The sequence below is a fragment of the Amblyomma maculatum genome, chromosome 6 (assembly GCF_055883805.1).
Source record: "Amblyomma maculatum isolate TAMU_Amacu chromosome 6, ASM5588380v1, whole genome shotgun sequence".
In the NCBI taxonomy this organism is placed as follows: domain Eukaryota; kingdom Metazoa; phylum Arthropoda; class Arachnida; order Ixodida; family Ixodidae; genus Amblyomma; species Amblyomma maculatum.
Genome location: NC_139349.1, coordinates 12707221 through 12729092, shown reverse-complemented (window position 1 = coordinate 12729092; position 21872 = coordinate 12707221). Strand labels below are relative to the sequence as shown.

Below are 21872 nucleotides of genomic sequence, written 5' to 3'. Positions count from 1 at the left end.
AGTTGGCAGACTACCTCTGCAGACTCATATATACCATGTAGCAACGTCTTGAAAAAGAGAATAGCATTATTTTTACGAGACTTGATCGAGCCTTCTAGCTGACCCGAAAAACCTGATCCTCTCACTAGTTCTCCGTGCTCACAAGGCACTGACCGCAAGTGTGCGCGCATTTTTTTTTTTTTTTTTTTTTTTGTTTTGCTTGCTAGTGCCAATCCAGTGTGTGATGCCTTTTTCCTAAACTGTGTGCTGGTGTGCAGAATAGAACTCCAATTCAAAATATCAAAAGTGTTTCAGTTGAGAAAGCCACGTTAATTACGTAAAAAAAAAAGCAGATTTTGTTGGGACTGTGAAGGCTTGTTCGAGAACAGAAAGACGTCCCTCTTAATATAGGTGTTTGGGCTATTCAGCTAAAATAAAGGCGCCGCGCTACTTTTGTTCTCAACACACCAGCCGCCAGAATCGTTACAATGTGCATCATCATAAATATTTGTACAAGGTAGTCAAGTACGGTATGAATTACTACATGCTGATTTGAAATGGGCACATACTCTGACCGCCGTTACCAAAAGTAGTCTGCTATATCAGTACCAAGGATGCTAAAGATAAATCGCCAATATCGAGTGCTGTCCTGCAGAAGCAATTGTCATTACAACAGTTTCATATTCTGTACAATGAATATCTCCTCGAAGTGTACCCAGTGTGAAGGGCATCCCAGTTGCTATCAGTGGGGCAGAGCATGCTTTTCTTTTCGGCGCAGGTGACTGCTCACCGAGGATTCCATGGACCAAGTACTGCACGCACGACTCTGAATCCATCGTCTTTCCCGACAAGGACAGCGTGTGCACATGGAAGCTGGGCCAGCCGAATGAAGAGTCTCCGCATCGGCATGTAACCAGGTAGGCGGTGTGCATAGCCGCGGACGGCGAGGTGGTTCTTCCCCAAACCATTATCTCGCTTAGAAGTCTCAAAGGAGAATGAGCGCCACATTATGACTCTGCATTATCATTATACTCTGAGATATCATTACGAACACCTTTACGCATAGACTGTGCGCCAAATGCACTCGATAGTGGAAGGTGAATATGGACAACTGCCGCGCGCCTTAGCTCAGTGGAGCGCAGTAGGCAGTATGCAGGCGTTGTGGGTTCGTATCTCACCGATAGAAAGTGGCTCTATTTTCTGCTTCCTCTTGAGTTACTATAAATCTAAAAATAATTACGATGCTAGATTTCTACCTTTATCGTGCAAAGTCACAATTAGATATATCACTGCGTTTTTGTTGATTTTTGTTGTTCTCTCACGCGTATATTGCAGCAGGACCCTCATTTCCATACCTCTGTGACCTTGAGAGAAAACAGCGAAGGTTTTCCGCACCACTTGCTGGCCGCAAATATGCTGCCATTAGAGTATGAGTCAAATTTGAATTCTCATCTTTTTTGTGAAGCTCGTAAACATTATGGCCCATTAGACGCAAGATCTATCTAAAATAAAATAGCCCGCTAAAAAGAAAATACTGCCTTCAGTATAGACTTATCTTAAGCTAACATCTCAGTTTCTGGCGAAGGAAAGAACATTAAGCGGTGCCTTATTCGCGACAATCTAGACACAGTGCCAGAACTTGTTTTTGGGCGCTGTGGTCGTTCATCTTCGTGTGGGAAAACCACCACAAAATATGACCGCAGGACATAGACACGGTGATTTTGTCCACCTCTGTTCCGTGTATGTCCTGTCATTATTTTGTATAAGCCGCCGTTTTTTTTTTTTTCGTATGGACACGAGTGTTACTTAAAAAAGAATTACACAAAATAAATTGACGCGTGCCTTTTCCTTGTCGCTTCGTAGCGAGGGGTAGTCATACGTGCTAAAAGCTTCTTTTTTGGATATCAGGCAAAATTAGACCGTATACTTGATATTTACAGTGGCGATCGAAATCTCGAAATACAACCGAGTACACCTTGTGCACCGGCAATTCCTTCAGCTTGCCTGGTTTGCCCGTGTAATATGGGTCGCAAACACTCCAAAGCCGCAGCTTGCCGGATAGGAGTGTACCCAGAGCTTTTGTACGGCGACTCACAGGACGTTGCTACATGGAGGATTTGCGATAAACTACAATGAATATATATATATATATATATATATATATATATATATATATATATATATATATATATCAGCAGTCCCAAGCTGTTGCCAGCAATTTGCATAACCTCTTTCACTAATAAGTGTGGGACTCCCTACAGCAGTCTGAGAATCGTTTACACAAGTATTGAATACGTGGCTTAGGCCACCTTGTAAAGCGCCGGCATAAACTACACTCTTAATCTGGTTCCACTTATAACTGGAAACTATGTGGAGCCAGATTAAGAGTGTAATTACGTGTAGGTGTATCTCATTCCCATTGCTGCCATATTAGTAAACGTAATCATCCAACCCTTAAGAAAGTCTGGAAAACTGACGCTGGTTTTCTGTGTGACGTTCTAATTCTTGTAACGCTTACAGACATCACAACGGAGCAATGAAATAGAAAAGCATGGCATCATCTCAAAAAATTCCGTAAGAGATCTTACTTCACGGTGCACAGCTCATGTGCTTCATATCCACACTTTCTATGAATTCTTGTCAAAGGACAGAAAAGGTGTGTGAGTGTGATGTGCTTGGTAGTAGAGGAGGAGTGTGGCTTGGTGTGAAAGAGAAAGTTCGGGTTCGGGTTTGTATTACGGTTGGTAGTGTGCTCCTGTGTTGTTTCTTTCTATGTGTTTGTCTAACATTGCGCCGCAGTTCTGGGTATTGTCAAAGGGCCTGTCTCACTTTGATGTTGTGTTTTTAATGCCGCAGATCACCGAAACCAAAGATATACCCTGACATCCTCACCCACATTGGCGAAACACCAATGGTTCGCATCAACAATATAAGCAAAGAGTACGGCCTGGAGTGCGAGTTATGTGAGTACTTCATCCTTTTCCCCGGTTGCGAAACGGAAGAGTGAAAAGCGCTAACACAGCCACTGTGATAGCGTGATGCGACGTCCAACTTTGTAAGCGAAAAGAAAAAAAAGACGCTAGGTCGTTTTGCCTGCATGCCGATCCCACACTATATCTCAACCAAACCGCACTACCACTCAAACAGAAAGAACATAATTTTTTAGGCATCACCTTTGATTTTAAAAAATAAACTTTACCTTACGTAAACAACCTAAAGAAAAAGCTTCCCAGGTCCTCGGCGTCCTGAAACTATAATCTCGAAAACGTTCGGGATCTAACGGGGCATATCTACTGCATATCTGTCGTCCTCTCGTTCGCTCTAAGTTAGACTATGGATGGATAATATACGACTCGACAAGACCGTTCTATCTGAAACGACTGGATCCTATCCATGATCTCAGTCTGCGGTTGTCATCCGGTGCTTACAGGACATCCCTAATAGTAATTCTCCATGGGGAAACAAATGAGCCTGCCTTAGAGAATCGAAGAACAGCACTAACATGCACATACGTCCTTAAAGTCCGTTCACGGCCAAAGCACCTTTGTTATTCCATAGTTCACGAGGTGCATCCAGAACAATCTTCAATAACAAGCCTGGGGCAATAAAACCACTACTGCTGCGTTTTGAAGAACAATGCCAGGTTATGCATATAACGAATTGAATACCCTGTATTGTCACAAAATACGACCCACTCCCTCCATGGTGCTGTCTCCCCGCGGTTTTTGACCTCACGCTAACGCAGTTTCAAAATATGCATACTCCACATGGGCACATTTGCAAGAATATCTGGCACTGAAAGAAACATGTACAAATTACATACATGGTACAAAACATAATGACTATGTTGGAAGTGCAATAGTGCAAGATTAAACGAAAAAAAATAACAAGACTACCTTATTGTGCATCGATTCTCACTGCAGAGTGTTATGCTGTTTATACTGCTGTGGAAAAAATAAGAAATTAAAATATCAAAAAATAGCAAAAAAAAAAGCCACTGACTGCCAGCGTAATACACAACGTAGTAGAGATAAAGTCCCCAAAACATAATATAATATTCTGCTGGGTCCTTAGACTTGTACAGATTAAGGGTAACGAGAGAGCAGACGGGTGCGGTACAAGCAAGAACCATGAAAATAAAACATGAGAACCTGCCACAAAAGGATTGTGTAAAGTTAGTGTGTAGTGAATTAAAAGCTAGGTGTCAGGCTTTCTGGGAAAAGGAAGCACAAGCAAGCTGTATTCTGTAAAGCCTTTTTAGGGGAATGGAGATCGTGCCGACATCAGGAACGTTTTATTTAAGTTATTTTATGTCATCTACGCATAGGACACATACGCACGCACTCGGACGCACTTCACATAACACACACAACACAATTCACATACTGAATTCACATAACAATTGCGTACCACTTGTTTTGCTATGAGGAAACTCTATACTGACGCGAATAATTCAAATCTGTTGTCTTTCAACAGCCGCCGGCATGCGGATTTGTCACTGCGATTGCTGCGCACGGACCGATTTTGTGCCGTGTGTTCTCGCTTGATATCATGAAACGCGCCTTCATCGCTTTCTTTGTAGAACCGAGATTAAGTTGGGATGATTGCAGGCAAAGACAAGTGTTTCTGTAATTTTCTAGAGTATTCCAGTATTATTGGCTGCTTGATCTAGATGTTTCTGCGGCGACTTTAAATTGACCCCTGATTGCAACGGGCATTCGTAAATCGCCGCCGCCAATTCGCGCAGTTGTTTTGTGGGTGCAAGTTAGCCAAAGAAAGTTTTTTTTTTCTTCGTGTTGAGGCTTGTCCCTTTGTTTGTCCTCTACAGCATTGCCACTACCAAGTAAAAATATGCTTGTCGCCTGAATATGCGAATCAATGTGCAAAGTGTTAATCCTTTATTCTGCTTTCTTCCAATATCCAGTGGCTAAATGTGAATTCTTCAACCCTGGGGGCAGCATCAAGGATCGTATAGGGCTTCGAATGGTGGAGGAAGCTGAGCGAGATGGAGTTCTCAAGCCAGGCTCCGTCATCATCGAACCGACCTCGGGAAATACCGGTAAAAATCTCCGTCTGACGGCAGCTAGTGTGATGTTTTTCTATCGTTTCCTTCGCTTATGAGTAGCTTTGTCACTCTGGTCATCAGTCGGCTTCCATGCGCAACTCTTCTCCACCATGTCTGACCCGCGTGCTACTCATGAAAAAATCAGCGTTAAAATAGACACATGCCGGTCTCCGAACAATAAAGGCAGTTTCTTGTAGTCTGCCCACAGAAAACGCTGTTTTTTTCTCCACTGTCCAAGCACACCAGTGCTTCGTACGGAGCACACTGAACCGACTTCTTAAGCATCTGTCAGCTTTTCGGATTAATTATTTAGGTCCTTTATGCCCGACGTATTAAAGGATCACATGAAAAAACAAAAAAAAAGCAAAAAAAAAAAAACTCCACATTATGACAGCTGATATGCTCACATTCAAAAACAGGTATCGAAAAATTTGCTAGCATTGCTAATAGTTCGGAAATCGATATGTCGCCAGTTAGCAACAATGACCGCGATGTACGTTTTGCGTGACTAGTCTAAGCTTTACGAAAGATCGTGTCGAAGGCCTTGATTCAATTCAGTGCCCCATAGGCAGTAAATTAATTTAGGTCCAGTAAATGTATTTTTATTCTCCTCTAAAAGTTTGTCAGGGAATTAGGGTCGATGGATTGTTGTAGCCTGGTGGGAAGCGATACATTAGAGGACTCTTTTTTTTATCTGAGCTTGCTGAGATTGGTGCCAAACGTTTTTAACCGAAAACACTGGCCATAGACTTGTTCTCGTCAAACACTATATAAGCGCTGGGTCGGCGTCCCACGTACCAAGTGCATCGCATCAAGATGTTAAAACCCGTCGTTTACCTACGAAAGGACGGAAGGGTGCTTTCTAAAGGTGCGTGTGCCAGAATGTGGCTATTTTTACTAGGTCGTTTTTTTATCATGTTGACCGACAATAAGTGCGGCTAGTCAAAAGGTGCATTATTGTTTGGAGGAATGATCTAATGGTGAGTGCATGCCCCCGCGTAAATCGCGCACTGCACATTTCCGAGCGCAGGGCTGACATGACACGTGCCTCCCTCCTCGCACGCGCCGCAGGCATCGGGCTGGCGATGGCCGCCGCAATCCGGGGATACCGCTGCATCATTGTGCTGCCGGAGAAGATGAGCCGCGAGAAAGTGGACGTGCTGCGGGCTCTCGGAGCCGAAATCGTGCGCACGCCCACCAGTGCGCGCTACGATTCTCCCGAGTCGCACATCTCGGTCGCCTTCAGTCTCTGCCGTGAAATCCCGAACGCCGTAATTCTGGACCAGGTGGGTTACCGCTTTTCCTTCCTTTACCCATTCCGCGGCTAAGTTGAGCGCATGCGAGAGCGTCAAGGGGAGCGTATTTAGTCTCACAAACCTCAGTGAGCGGTGCTCTAACTCATGAAGCTTGGACACCTGCCTCGGCATTAAGCACTGAACGCGTGAAGATACCTGACGCAAACATTAATTAACTGGGGTTCAAGTGATTAATACTAATTTACGGGGCTCGGGTGACGAATAATCGCGTATGACGAACAATTACTCGCAAGTTAACCTTTTTAAACAGCACAATATTGACCTCACTATACGTTACGTTCGACGGTTCTGCAACAAGTGGAAACAACGACCTCCTAGGTATTAGGAAGAAAATGGTAGAGGTTTGACGAACTTAAACCAAGTATCTACAGGATGTGTGAACGCTTGTGCGCATAGATGGGAGTTCATGGAGACGCTGATTTTGCAATGCACAGCGCAAGAGTGTTGCACTCTGCACGGAGATAGTTGCAAGGCTCTGTACCCAATTCCCCACGACGTAATCCTGGGCTCGGTTCCGCCCCACTCCGACATGTTTTCTTTTTGTTTTCGTTTAAGTTCTGCATATGCAAGTCATAACATTAATGGTTAGGTTTGATCGCGTAAACTATTACTTAGGCATTAAAATTGTCAGCGGTTTAACCTGGTTTGACCGATGATACCGTATGAAAGAACTATTTGAATTACCCGCGCCAGGACACGTGAACTGTGTCTTCGCAATAATATTTAGGGGTCACAGCTCGTTGCGTTTAAAGCCGTGCGAGGCTTAAATTCAAGACTAAAATGTCACACGTAATAGCCTGGACGCATGATCGCTGCTGCTTCGCCTAGAATATTGTCCACGAGTGAGCTCAGGTACTCAAAACGGGCAAACAGCTTAACATGGATATGCAGAGTGTGCAGGCGTGATCCGTCACCTTCATTGCCTGTGTACTCTGCCACTGATATCCGTCCGTGAACCCGTTAAGAACAGATCGCATGCGGAAGGCCTCACCTCTGTGGCGTAGCTTTAGCTGCAGGACCAAAGAAATGTGTATGAGGTGGAGCACACTGCCATTTTCTTTACCGTTCAAATATATAATTTCAGCCCCTCATCTATCTAAGCGCTCTCTCTAAGAGTTGTCCACAAGTCCGCCTCGTGCCCCATCATAGTTGGATGGGTGACCGTACATTTTGTGAGTGATAGAAAATACATCCTTTCAAAACAGGGTTCAAAGAGCCATTGCTAAAACCACTGAACTGGATGGAGCAAGCGCTTTTCTGTCACTGTCGGTAACCATCATCCCTCTCTGTCGCCCGTTGTTTCAAACTCAAGTAACGGAGCGTATACTTTTTTCTTTTTTTTTTTACGCGGCTTTGTCCCTCGTGTAATACAGCTGGTCGACGCGCGCTCAAGAGACCAGTCACCGAGCCATTCTGCCAGGCCTTCCTGTTAGTACCGGAAAGCACCCCGAACGGGCAGTGCGATTGAGGGGTCACGAGCTGACAGTGGAATGTGTCAGTGCCGGATGCTAGCAACGACGCAATGGTGCGATCGAGTGCGTAACAAAACTACCGCGTGTTGCGCGTAATAAGCATCCCTTATAGTTCTAACTGCACTGAGTATGTGCAATGTGTCTCTGAATTTAGCATTAATTTGCTAACGTGCGACTATTTCTACGCCACGCTGTCATCAAGAAACCAATGACCCGCAGAAAGTTGCATTACTCCGCTAACCAATAACGAACGCTATCAATATTTTACTGGTTCACTCTTTTTTTTTTTTTTCAAGTGTACCGGTGTACCGAAATCGTTGCAGTCAGTTTCGCAAGACTAGCTTTATGGTAACAAGAAGTTGCCTCTCTCGCGTCTCACATTGACACTATGCCGGGTCTTAATAGAGATACAAATTGGTCCCTGTCTTTGTTCTTACGTTTTGATCGCAGCCCTGCTCATCCAGAGCACAGTATTCATCGACGACTCTGCACTATATGTCAAGTCTTTTAGCTGTTCGAACAGTAACATTGGTCGGACTGGTTCGTCTCGCTTGTAGATTTAGACTACTCGTGCCTATCGTGAAAGTAGATGGGGCATAAAGGGTCCTACAAATGCTACTGTGATAATATTCTAATGCAAGAATTACAAGAGGTGGTCTTTGCGAGTATTCGAAACAAATTTAATAGCTTTAGATAGAGCCTATAAATTAAGGAAAACTTTTGGAGCGAAGCGTCACTTCTCGCATGCATAGCCGAAGGTCAAAAAAACATTTGGGACCACTGCGGCCACCCGCATTGGAGGAATGCGCAAACATTGTTCCACAGTAATCCCCACGTGGCGTAATATGGTTCTTTGCATTGACCCAAGCTGCAACCCCAAGCTGCCCCGAAAATTAACAAAAGAAAACAATTTACCGCAAAAACGAAACACGTTGAAAAGCGAGGTGAGTGGGCATACCCGGCGGCACATGACCGGCGCCGCTTTAACGTATATATGAAAACGGGACGCTTCCCTATGTATGCATGATAACATGTCTGCCTTTGAGGCGAAATGGAAGCGAACATCGCTACGCCGCCTAGCGGGTGGTCAGACCTTTAATCACTCGGCCGCAAAACGGCTCGAGTGTCCGCTCTTTACGTATGTTGTATATGCTGTTACTCGTAGCCCTTCCACTACGGCACCTCGTTCTCTTTTTTTTTTCTTTTTCCTACCTTCCTCCTTTCCCTGCCTTCCCTTGCGGCGCGGTTTAGGTATCCACGGCAGAAAGGGAGTTCTCTCAAACCTCCCCTAGGACGTTGTTGGGGCTTGGCGCGCCCGCTCATTGGACGCTCCAATTTGGCTGGCAGGCTGTGTGTGTGTGTGTGTGTGTGTGTGTGTGTGTGTGTGTGTGTGTGTGTGTGTGTGTGTGTGTGTGTGTGTGTGTGTGTGTGTGTGTGTGTGTGTGTGTGTGTGTGTGTGTGTGTGTGTGTGTGTGTGTGTGTGTGTGTGTGTGTGTGTGTGTGTGTGTGTGTGTGTGTGTGTGTGTGTGTGTGTGTGTGTGTGTGTGTGTGTGTGTGTGTGTGTGTGTGTGTGTGTGTGTGTGTGTGTGTGTGTGTGTGTGTGTGTGTGTGTGTGTGTGTGTGTGTCGGTTGAAATAAGTTGTGTGAATGTTTTGCTTCTAAAATGGGCGCCTGTATACACAAGAATTAGTCTACAAGGCATGATATGCTGCCGACATGCGAATGCCTTCGATCCTAATCGGGCGCTCCATATCACGCATGAAATTATAGGGCTAGCGCTCAATATACCATGCATTACATTTTGACAAGTTGGTTTAAGCAAGCGTGCTTCTAGCATTATACGGTCAATCAATTAACCTCGTTCGAAGATTACCTGACGTTTATTTTGCGCGTTGCATTTATTGAGGAAATTAGAGAAAATGTAGAGAAAGGCACTTTTTCCTTTTTTATCTTAGTTTAGCTTCTGGAAAAACTGCAATTTTAGATTGGTCTTGTTTCTTTTGCTCCCCCAATTAAAAAAAATTGCTAAATGATCTGATGCGTAAACTTTGCCCCTACGAAATAGGCATATTTAACCCGTGTTTGGCATCCTCCGTGTTTAGCATGTCCTTGGGTGTCATATAATGAACACAACGCGAACTTCATTTCGGCCCTCCATGTTCATGTCGCCTTGTCCTATCGATTTTAGTAAGTGGACTTGTATCATTCCTCTGTCTCACCGACTAGCCTCTTTGTAAGCTTTGTTGGCAACATCGCGCATGTGTCCACTCTGCGCTTCTTCTTTGACCCTTGCTACGGACGCAGGATTTTTCTCATGCTGAGATACTAAGAGTTTGACCAATGCGTGCCACGCCGCAGTACCGCAACCCGGGCAATCCGCTAGCGCACTACGACACAACAGCGGAGGAGATCCTGGAGCAGTGTGGCGGCCACTTAGACATGGTGGTCATGGGCGCAGGCACCGGCGGCACCGCCACGGGCGTTGCGCGAAAACTCAAAGAACGCCTGCCCAACGTCAAGGTGAGTGGGACATCACGCTTTTCAAATATGTACGCTCCTATTACTGTCCGAGCTGCAACCTTCATGGTCATGAACGTTGCGCCGTGACCTCTAATTTGGAGGAATGACCTGACTTCATACCCCGTGACTTGCCACAGCTGTGCCAACCGCTGCAGCTTCGCACGTCGCGCCGGGTCTCGCAGCTCGCCTGATCACGTGACTCGTTCTCTCAAATCACGTGGTCATAGTGGCCGGACGCACCTACTAAGAGATCGGTTCAGTAGAGAAGCCAGGCAGAGAAACCAGGCTAGGTATAAAAGAGCAAAAAGCAAAGCCCCGCCAATTTCTTTTCATTTCGTTTATTCCCATTCGGAAGAAAACTACAGAAAATGATTTGTTGTTACAATAGGATTTCTGTGCGGTTTATGACAGTATATATTTCATGTGAGAGAGAGAAATTTTTATTGAGAGCAGGAGTGAAATATTCACCCCAGGTGGGCAGCTTCCTCAGTCCGGGAAGCCGTGGACCCGAGCCTTGTCCCTAGTCCAGTTGGCGAGACTACACTGGACATCTAGGCTGGGGCTCTCCCTGGTGGTTATGTTACCCCATGGTCCCTTGCATTCCATCATATATGCTGTAGGGTGTTTCGCACGTTTCGGGATGTGTATTGCACATTTGTAGGTGGTGGGTAATATCCTGTGTAGGAAGGTACGTGTATATGACAATTGATTTGTATTTTTCACTGGGTGACTGCCTCTTCTTTGGTTAATTTTGGGTGAGGGGGAGGGGGTATATTGTCTTTTCTCAAGTCTATAATACAGGAGTATGTCAGTATATATCTGGGCACATCTTGGGTTCTCTGAAATACCTCTCGTAGCGGTGCCTGGTTAGCGTATCCTTGGGCTGAGGCGACAGCGGTCTCGTTTCCTTCCAGGAGTCCATATGATGTGAGAGTCTGGGAGGTGGCGTGCTGTGGTGCGAAGAAGGATGTTGAAAACTTCAATTTTTCTAATTCCTGCACGCAGACTGCGTATCACTTAGTATTATCGCATATTCATTGCACGTCAAGAGGGCAAATGCAATCGCAGCCTCTTCTGCTGCGTCGGTTTCTTTTGTGGGAATTGCTGCAGAGGTCGTTTCTGTAAATGTTGAATACATGACTCTAAGGAAGTAGACTTTCCTACGTGGGTATCTTGCTGCGTCAGTATATCTGGTTTCCGGATTTGTTTCATTGCTTTGCTAAGGGCCCGAACTCTTCCTGGCGGCGCTCTTTGTGGTATGTAGAATGCATATTTTGCGAGATGGCGGCTACGGTGGTATGAGCTGTCACCAGGGATGTGCACTTTTGTTAAAATAAATTACTGTACCAACATCACAATGTTGGGCTGCTGCACTTCTGTAGTAACATCCCAGCAGAAAAGTGTGCTTTATTCGGAAAAGAGGAACTACAGAAGTACAAAAAGAAAAGTACCACAGAAGTACTGAACAGTCAGACGTTACGACAGAACAAAGGAATATTTTATTGGGTTTTTGGCACAGTTATTTCATTTTTTTTTTCTCGACGGTGTTGTACATAAAATAGCTCGACCGCCGCAAGCGTATGATCAAGAGCGTTAGCTCGCTTAGATTTTCGGTTCACTCGCAAGGAGTTCTTGGAAGCATCCGCTGCTCAAGATCGTTAGACAGTGCTCCGCGGCGACGGTATAGACGCACGTATTTCAAAGGTACAGCCTCCGCGTCCATCGCTCACCACTTCTGGGTGAGTTGTTGCGACTGTTGGAAGAAATAAAAAAAATGCACGTGCCACCTGCTGACTGGCTCTATAGCTGAGCCACCTCCGCTGCCTGATATGGACAGAGAAGAATTTACAGAAAAAATGTGAGGGAGAGAGAGACGCGCGCCGCAGCAGCCGTCGCCGTCGTCCACCACTGAAGCCGCGGCGGGTACAATGACCGCCTGCACAAGTACAAAGACCGGTTGCAAACAAGACACCGCCGCAAACGACGGAGGCCATAGGGCCGTGAGCAGCAACCCCTGTGAGCTCCCAGGGGGGAGCCCCCCCCCCCCCCCCCCCTTTTTATAGCGCCATCTATTGCATGAAATTCAAATTACTTCGTTATAGCCGAGGTTCTGAAGAAGTTTCGTTGTGTTTTACTCCGCTCTTCAGAAACCAGGGCATTGCACGGAAAAAAAGGAAAACACTTAACCGAATGGCTATTTTACCAAACTGATGACAATGGTGAGAAAAAGGCACTCGAACAACTTCATCGTACGTACAGAAGTTACAGAAGTAGCTTTCAGTCTGCATTCTGCTCGGCAACAATGTTCAGGTTGGCTCAGGCTTCAGTAGCTGACAGATTCCAAACAGAAATAAGAGTACGCAATTTCTGGGTAGTTGCATTAAGCTTAATTGATTTCGGCGACCGGTTGGCATTCCTTTCACATGGCGCCTAACGACATCATTGCTGTGTTTCAGACGCCGCGCGAAAAATAATCTAAAGCTCCGAAAACCGAGGAAGGACGTTAGTATGCAACATGACATACTCGATAAGGGTAATTATTCATTTTTGTAGCATGGGATGATAGCCTGCTCATGTTTCTTTCGTAACAGGCAGAGAGGTGAATAAAAGCAGATCGCAATCGCGAAACAAAGGCTAAACACCAGGCCGTACGCGCTCACGTAAACACTGCTGGCTAGCAGACGACGCGAGCGCGCATAAACACTGAGTAAGGTTTGTCGCTACGCCGCAAGGTGGCGACTTGGCTCAACCTCATGCATTATTCAATCGGCGCTAGTGTGTGTTTGCTGCTACTGAGGTTACTTCCAACTGCAGCCGGGTGCGTATAATAATGACTATTGGAATTGACGCTTTCTGTACGTGTTTTATAGCGTTCATGCCCGTTTTATGCAAGGAAGCTCTCGGCAGAGCATGTTATTCTTAAAATTCAAGCTGCTCGATTGTCTGCAATGCCTTCGTAACGAACTAATGCGCATCAAAGGTTTGAATTGACGACGTCATTTTATTTCCCAAATGTGTTGTTGCAGATCGTGGGCGTTGACCCGCATGGTTCGGAGCTGGCCATTGACGCTGAACCCAACGATCCATCTGTGACGATGTACGAGGTTGAAGGCATCGGCTACGACTTCGTGCCCACGGTTCTCGACAGAAGTGTAAGAGCTCTCCTCTACCGCAGTGGTGTTTCGCGTAGAATTCTTGTTTTTCCGGCGCAGCATATGCAACTAGGGAATCCAAGATAAGTGAACATGTGCTCTTGACTTTGTTGAATTCCCATGAAAACGATTTTCAACGATGTCTTGCATGATAAGGCGCTTGACGCTGCGTACATTGCAGCCGAAATAAACATAACTTTACACTTTGTGCGGAAAATACGACAGAATATAACACACGATTTGACTCCGCCAGCCAACGTAATATCGCGTGAAAGTGACCAAATCTCGAATGTCCATCCGCATTTAAGGACTTTGCGACCTAATTTTGGGAGTGGGCCACTAAAAATACGGGGATAGACCGAGTATTTTAGGTGGTAGCCAAATTGGATTTGAACATGGCTACTCAGTTTTCGAATTGCGCAAAGCCAACATCGAGGGCGGGCGAAGTAAATTGGTCAAGGCGTCTCTCACACTTAACAAACCTCAAGAAAGCAATGCCATAGCCGGGTATTTGAATCCGTTGTGGACAGACGGAACTAGATGATGACGAGCACACGCAAAGCACAACGCGCGAGAGTGGCAATAAAACACGCAGTCTGATCAGCCACTGCAATAGCTACGAGGTTCCTTACTCGCTTCCCACGAGAGAATCCAGGGATCGCTCCGCCGGCTTCTTCTTCTTTTTCTTTTGTATCTGAGCTCTGCAGGAACTTGAAGATTCATGGTTGGAACAAGGACAATGATGTTAAAATGGAACAGCTTCCAGAGTTTATGGCCACATCTCCGCTTTAACCGTTGCTGCACCGTAATGATTGCTTTCACTACCCTGTAATATACCTCCGAGGTATGGTAAAGTAAGGAGGACGTGAACCTCCTTTTGTCTGAAATAATCACTGTAAGGCTAATATCGTCCCCTCGCCTCTCTATATGGGAAGCTCCATTTGAACTCAATGCCGCTTTCGCTGAAAGCGTCACAGAACTATTTCGAACAACATCTTCGAACGTAAGGCGTTATGAGCGGTAAGTTCCCGGCCGCGGGAAAACGGAAGTATGTGCGCGGCAGGCGTGAAAAGTGGTCCCACCGTCGTGTAGACTGCACTGTCTCGGCTGGGCGACTTCGCCTGTCGCGAAACTTGACAGAGCGCCAACAAACCTAGTGGCCTGTTTTTGCCGACCACGTAGTCGTCTACGATGAGGGTCCACTTTTCCCCATGCGGAAAGTGGACGTACCGCGGGCGTCGCGCCGTTATGATTAATCGTTTCCTTCCTCTACGTACTGGGAGAATCCATCATGAAGCGCGTTGTACGACTAGACGAGACACGAACGAAGAGACGTGCAAAAGGCAACATGCGACCATGGTCCTCCTGTTTTTTTTTTGTTTTTTTTTTTTTTTTTCGTTTTGCAACCTTGTCTTCCTGTGTCTCACGATGCGCTGCCAACAAGACCTACTTACCGCGTCCCCTAGCGAAGAGAATAGTGTCGCTTCTTGGCAAGCTGTTCGAACAGGACTTCTAGCTGCAAATGGCTGGAACAGCTTCTCTTGCAGTATAACTGTCATAATCTGCCCCAACAACATTTATGAGTGATGTAAAGTTTATTATTTGTAAACCTTGCTCCTTATGGCTTACCTTAAAGGGGTCCTTAACAGAAATATTTTGTTACCGGCAGCTACATGTGACAGATGGCGGCAGTCGTCAAAGGCATACTTTTTTTTTTTTTTGTCGCCTAGTGGAACCGGCGACATCTCAAGAGTGCGTTTATTTTCAAGTAGCAGCCTAATTTTTGCCACTCCCCAAAGAACATCACTGCTTGAGAAAACGACCGTGATGCGTGAAGGCACAGCGTACGAGGGACAAATATTTATCTAGTTATTCTTTTTGAGGGGTATGCATAATGTGCGAAACAAGCAATCATCACATGAGATTGGCCTGCACCGGATCTATAATTTGGTTCAGTTTTTTGTTTTCTGTAATTTAGGTTGGTTTCAATAGCCTAACGATGTCTATTGCATCACAAATGAAGTTAAAGTTAAATAAGTTAAATTGGTTCACAGGAAGGGAAAGGCGCAGTAACTGTCACACTTGCTCTGTGGACACCCGAACCGCGCCGTAAGGGAAGGGAGGAAGGTGGGAATGAAAGTGGAAAGAGAGAAAGAGGAGCCGTAGTGGAGGGCTACGGAGTAATTTCGACCACCTGGGGATCTTTAACGTGCGCTGACATCGCACAGCACACGGACGCCACTTCGTTTCGCCTCCATCGCGAGGAATATATACTGCTACGCCGTCGTTTTAATATATCGGACTTACACCTTTCCTTCGCAAAAGCCGGAATGGTTATTCGCGGGGTGTGTGTCTCGTGTGTCAAACTCACCTGTGACGTCATAGTCTCCTTGTGTTTCCAGATTCCGTGTTAACTGCACATTTTGATGTCGTATAGTTCAAGAGCAGCTTGGCTCCTGAAATAAAAGCCGAAGATAGAAGTCAAAAGAAACTCTGCTGTAAATTTTTTGACCACCCGCAATCCTTGTAGAGGATCGAGGCTCGCATCCCGATTTATGTTAAGTGATGTCTTTCTTACGATTAGAAAGCAAAAGAAAGGCGCAGCAAAAAATTTTATGTCTCTCGGTTTACGTGGCACCATAGCAGCCGTGGGTCATTGTGCTGATGAAGGCAGTGCATAGCTCTTACCAAAAAATTCGATTCAACAGGTGCCATATGCCTATGCATTAAACGTATACTGTACATATATTTTTAACATGTGTGAAGTCGGTGCAAATGCATTCGGGAGGTACAATTATCTAAGGCTGCATCATTTATTTCTCGTATTTTTGGGTGGCTGCCGCTATTTTCTGGATTTTGTACGCGCGCCCCAGACGCCGCCAGTGCAGTTGGGAGGCTTGCGTGACGTCACGTGTTTCGTAGCTACCTGCTTCCGCCGTACCAAGATGGCGTCGGTTCAGCTGTCGCGCCTGTGGCTTCCTATAGTTAGCGGCGTGAAAATATGCTAGAAATTGACGGTTAAAACATAGAAGTGACAGTGCGAACGTCAATGATTGATTTGTCGAAACGATCAGAGAATATGTATCATACTGCTGCGATCCTGTAGCCTAGTCAAGCCAGGACAAGTGGATATGGATCGTAAATGCAAAGGTCCTGGCAGGCTGATTCTGATATCACCATCCCTTCTGAAAGGAAAGGCGTGAGTTGGCAGCTCCTGTCAGAAGTATATATAATGTCAGGCAAACCACCAGTTAGTGTTCGGCCATGTAGGCTACCAGCTACCACATTCCAGCGCAATGATCGTGATATTTTACTCACAACGTAAACGCCGGTTGGCAGCCACTGACACCGGCCACTTACGCCGGGTTTTCGGTGAACGGGGCATCGCGTAAAGGAAAGAAGAAAAAAAAAACGGAAAAAAAAAGATGCTTATCTGAGCTGACTAATTTGGTGAAGCATTTGTGGGCCGGTGTCGGTCTGCTGTCTTTGTCTTTCTTGCTTGTGTTGGTGTAATGTTTTGAGGGGAAAAACGTGCTGGTTGTTTATAACCGCCGGCATCTCTTGCGCTACTTATGCTAGATTGAAAATCTTCGCGTGAGGATGATAGGCCATTCAATACCTATCAGTATCGTCGCCTTTGCTTTTATCGTCGGCTTCTATTGCCTTCGGGGAGCATCCTTCCGGTGCCTATTTTAAGAAATAACGTACCATAGAAACGTGAAACGCGACCACACCCATTGTTTAATCAGTGCACACAGTCATGAATAACTGTTTGCTCAGCAGTTCGAGTTTGTAGCGAAATCAGCTCGTTGTGCAAAAGAACCCAGTCGAAAAAAACTACAGAATTGTGTCAAAAATACGACAAAATATCCTGTAGTTCTGTCGTAACCATCAAATTTTTCTGTAGTTCTGTAGTACTTTTCTGTAGTACTGTAGTTTTTCTGTAGTATATTTCTGTTGTCTGTAGTTCTGTAGCACTTTTCTGTTGTAACTACAGAAATTTCTGATGTTACTACAGAAAGTTCTGTTGTCACAACAGGTTCCCCGTCAAAATCCGCACAGAAATTCTGTAGTAACATCAGAAAATTTTCTGTAGTTTTTTTCCGACTGGGAATCTGTTGAGCTTGTAGGCCTTGGACGACAGCTTTTCTAGTGCACGCGGAATTCTCGTGAATCTCTGCTACCCATTCTACTTATAAACTGCACCAGCAGGATTTTTATATTGACAGTCGAGCGTGCTCTCAATCTCGTCGCAGCTGGTTGACAACTGGTACAAATGCAACGACAAGGATTCTTTCCTCATGGCGCGCAAGCTGATTCGACAGGAGGGCCTTTTGTGCGGTGAGTGTGGCATCGATGTGTGCACGGTAACATCGCACCTCGCTTTCCACGAGTGCAAAGCGACACTTCCATATGCTTCTTTGAAACTCCTGAAACACAGGTATTTAAGATGTGATGGCAGGCTTATCAGAGCTTCCGTAGTGCTTGTGCATCTCAGTGTGCGAGTCTGTCTGCTCTCTCCGACATCGTGTGTGAATACATAATAATAGGTAGAGACGATCAGTGTAAACAGGTGCTCGCAGTGGCAACTCTGTAATAGTGATACACAGGGCCGCAGGAACGATTTACACCGAGAAAGTATACACTGGCGTGACTTAAATAATTTATTGTGATATTGTTTCGGTCCTTAGTTTCGTTTTTATTTGGCGACAATTCCAGCTCTAAAATATGATGAAATTTCGGCAATACTGGAATAAAAGTGTAATTGATAGCTCATGATGTGCACCATTGAAAGGAAGCACTGTATTCGTTGTGTGGGCATAGAAGCGCGTCTGCGTGCATTTATTCTCGGAGACTGGATTAAATGAAGTTTGTTAAAGGCATGGCGAGGATCTGCCTGCGCGTCGGTAAATGTTTTGCCGCAGGTGGCAGCAGCGGATCGGCGATGAGCGTAGCCGTGGTGGTGGCCAAGTCCCTGAAGGCTGGCCAGAAGTGTGTGGTAATCCTGCCTGACGGCGTTCGCAACTACATGACCAAGTTCCTCTCGGACAACTGGATGGCCGAGCGCGGCTTCATCTCGCTCGACGCGGAGATGAGCACCAAGCACTGGTGAGACGAAATACGACGCCCATGACATCTACTTCAGCTCATCCACTATCTTTTCGGCTAGAAGTGCTGGGAAATCTCTTCCGAAACATGTGTGTGATTAACGGCATCCTGCCAACGAACACGTTTGACCGACAACCTTAATCTGTCACTAGTCACTCTGTCCAAAAAAGCTAAAGGCATGGGAGCAAATTTAAATATCATTTATGCTTGAATTTTTCAAAAGTGGGTACCTCGCCGCGGTGGTGTGGTGGTTAGACCGCTCGACTACTGTGCCCAAGGATGCGGGATCTAATGCCGGCAGCGGCAGCCGCTTTTCAATGGAGGCGAAAAGCAAGGCGCCCGTTGGCTGTTCTTGTTGTTGTGGCTGTAGGAAGAAAGAATAGAAAATGCACGGGCCTGCTACTGGCTCTGTAGCTGAGCCACCTCCGCTGCCTCGTACAGGTAGAAGAAAATATAGAGAACAAGGAAAAGCAAGAGGGAAAGAAAGACGCGCTCCGCAACAACAGCCATCGTCCACCACCAGCGGTGGCGTGTGCAATGACGGCCTACAACACATAAAAATTCGGTGCCAGGCCAGCCCCCGCCGCAAGCAGCGGTGACCCACCTGCACCAGCCCCATCAGGGCAGAGCATCCGCCGTTGGCTGCGCGATGGGAACGCAGGAACATATGGTGGTCGAAAAATCCGCAGCCCTCCACTATGACGTCTCACATAGCCTGAGTCGCTTTGGGACGTTAAACCCTATAAACGTAACCTAACCTTTAGAATTGAGTGTCACTGAAGACACTCAAGCTCGAGATTAAAAAAAAAAAAACTGTGTTAAAAAAAAATGCGTATGTAACGTCTGTGCTGCTGTATGCTCAAATTGTCCCGTAGGTAATGTTCTAGAAGCGTGTGCCTAAGCATGTGCCAGCAGCTGAAGAGGTCACAGCGGGTTAGCGTTGAGGGATCGCCTGCGTTGGTTACACCTATTTGCAACATATCAGCACACCGTCATGGGGCGTGCACATTCTGGTAGGCTGCCTTACATCTCTCGCTCAGCTTGTGTAACTCTCTCCTTGCTCCATATGACCAAACGTACTAGCTGCTCACCCATCATTCACGCTGTCATGATACACGATATCGCATAGCGGGTAAGTTTAGTATAGTGAATTAATGTGAGCGCAGACGTACATATCGTATTACTGGATGCCGACAGCACAGGCGCAGACAGTCGAAACATAGAGCCAGTTATGGCTAGTGAGCATATACCAGCGGTTTCCCGCAATGTGGTATGTATACTCCTATGCTAATACGTCTACGCTATGCTAAACGATCGCTAAGCTTGGGCATCCCTCCAGATGCTTTCCAGATAGACCTTCGGAACACGCCATAGTCGGGTACGATATATTGTGCCGACTATACGGGATCGGGTCCAAGAATTGTTGCAGTCGTTTCGACTGCATTGCCGAAATTTCTTCAAGTTGACAGGCAGTCTTTGAAAAGGAATAGCATGGGTCTCCTCCAACCTTTTCTCTTCATGGAAATCAGAAGCTCGCAGTGTTTAATTCGTTATGCTCTATACAGTACTGCCACAGTTGTTTCCGTAACATGAATCCGGCATGAAGAGGAGTCTCCAGTCCACCGGCGATAGGTGTGCGGAAACGTCATTTATCCAATACCGTATAGGTTAAACCGGCCCACCCACTACCATGCATAACTGCAACCCATACGTTTACTTTTTCTAAGCTCTTTTTCTTCCTTCACTGTTTCTCTGACTACTGGGTTGAAGGAATTCACTATAGGCTATATGGGCTATGGGCTCATTGCCAAAAGTAACCAGACTGCGTGCTTTGCTTTTCACTTGTATTATAAAGCCAATAAGGATTCCCACTTTACCACATCTATAGTTAAGAAGTGAAGACAGGTGCTCAAATGTGCACTGCAGAGATTTAGAGCTTCAGACGTGGTATGAATCTGCTACCATATGACTGAGAAGCAGGTCCTGCAGCCTGGTTACTTTTGGCAAAGACGGTACGCTTATCGTGGCTTGCCTTTATTTGCATAAAGCCCATCCTTCTCTACGACATCGGTCTCCTCGTCCTTTTCGCTTTAGAAGTGTTTGCGCAGGCCACTGGCACACTTTGTTCGAAACTGTATAGTTACCGCAGGCTGAAGGAAAAGGAAGTCTACCGCGAGTGCGTACTGTTTTTGTATGCTGCAGTTAACATGTAGGCACTTCGATGGTTTCTCAGTGGTTCTGTGTGGCGCAGGTGGTGGAACCAGACGGTACGCTCCCTGCGGCTGCGTATCCCGCTGACGGTGACTCCCTCCGTGACATGCCAGGACGCCGTGGAGCTCATGAGCAGAGAGGGTATCGACCAGGTTCCCGTCGTCGAGGAGAGTGGGTCAGCTCTTTTCTTCACCGTCACTTATGCCTGAGAGGCGGATAGTGCAAGACACTGAATGGTATTGCGGATTCGAAGGCAGCCATGATCGCTAAAGGCTATGCTCGGAAACCCAGGACCTCATTGTACGCTTTTCGCGCTCGAAAAAGCGCCGCACATTGGTCGATTGTGGTCGTGCCACATGTTTTCACTACTGCGGACGTGAAAAGGTAGCGCGATGAACACCAGTGATATTGGGATTTCGGCAGCACGACAGGGCATATTTCCCACCCGGTGCGTTCCCAGGTGTAAAAAGTAAAAAAAGAATATAATAATAAACGCTTCACGCTGGTCAGGCTTAACCATTTAGCTCATCAAATGCGCTCGCCGTTTCAACAATCGTTCGCCTATACTTAGCTCTTCCTGTTTCCTTTTTCTTGCAAACTTTTACTAGGTGAAGTTCCCACCAGCGGAAAAGTTAGTAATGCTTGCAGGGTGTCTGATTTCATGATTACTTGCGTTAATTGAAATGTTCTGTGAATGACTGTATATGACCCTCCTCGACGCTGGTGTTAAAGTGGCTGCTGCCGCCTTTACAATGCTTATTAGGAATACAGTTCCGAGCTCACTCTTATTGTGGTGCACGCCGGTTCAAGAAAAGCCTGTATCCGTATAGGTCCATGACGTTGGTTTTAAGAAGCGGCATGGGCGCAAATGCGTTGCTATGAACTTTTAAACGATGGTCAAACGCGTGTTCCTCTCGGTGGCCGATACTTTGCTCTTCCAGACACGGTATTCTTGCTTTGTTACTCTTTTATTGCACAGTATTTGCTGTTCAAGGGAAGCGAGTGACTGTCTTCGCATCTTATATTCAGCCATTATCAGTGAACAATT

At 46.0% G+C, this 21872-nt stretch overlaps 1 protein-coding gene across 2 annotated transcripts in view; it reads left to right on the top strand.

Annotated features, from left to right (window-relative positions):
* Cbs (Cystathionine beta-synthase) overlaps positions 1–21872 on the top strand; it is a 70787-nt gene that overhangs the window by 46034 nt on the left and 2881 nt on the right. For both annotated transcript variants that reach the window (XM_084606087.1, XM_084606088.1), the window contains exons 2-10: positions 758–896; positions 2836–2942; positions 4904–5038; positions 6116–6330; positions 10191–10352; positions 13379–13504; positions 17761–17845; positions 18430–18613; positions 20865–20999. In XM_084606087.1, the coding sequence (XP_084462213.1) occupies positions 758–896; positions 2836–2942; positions 4904–5038; positions 6116–6330; positions 10191–10352; positions 13379–13504; positions 17761–17845; positions 18430–18613; positions 20865–20999 (1288 nt within the window). The remainder of the gene's footprint in view (positions 1–757; positions 897–2835; positions 2943–4903; positions 5039–6115; positions 6331–10190; positions 10353–13378; positions 13505–17760; positions 17846–18429; positions 18614–20864; positions 21000–21872) is intronic.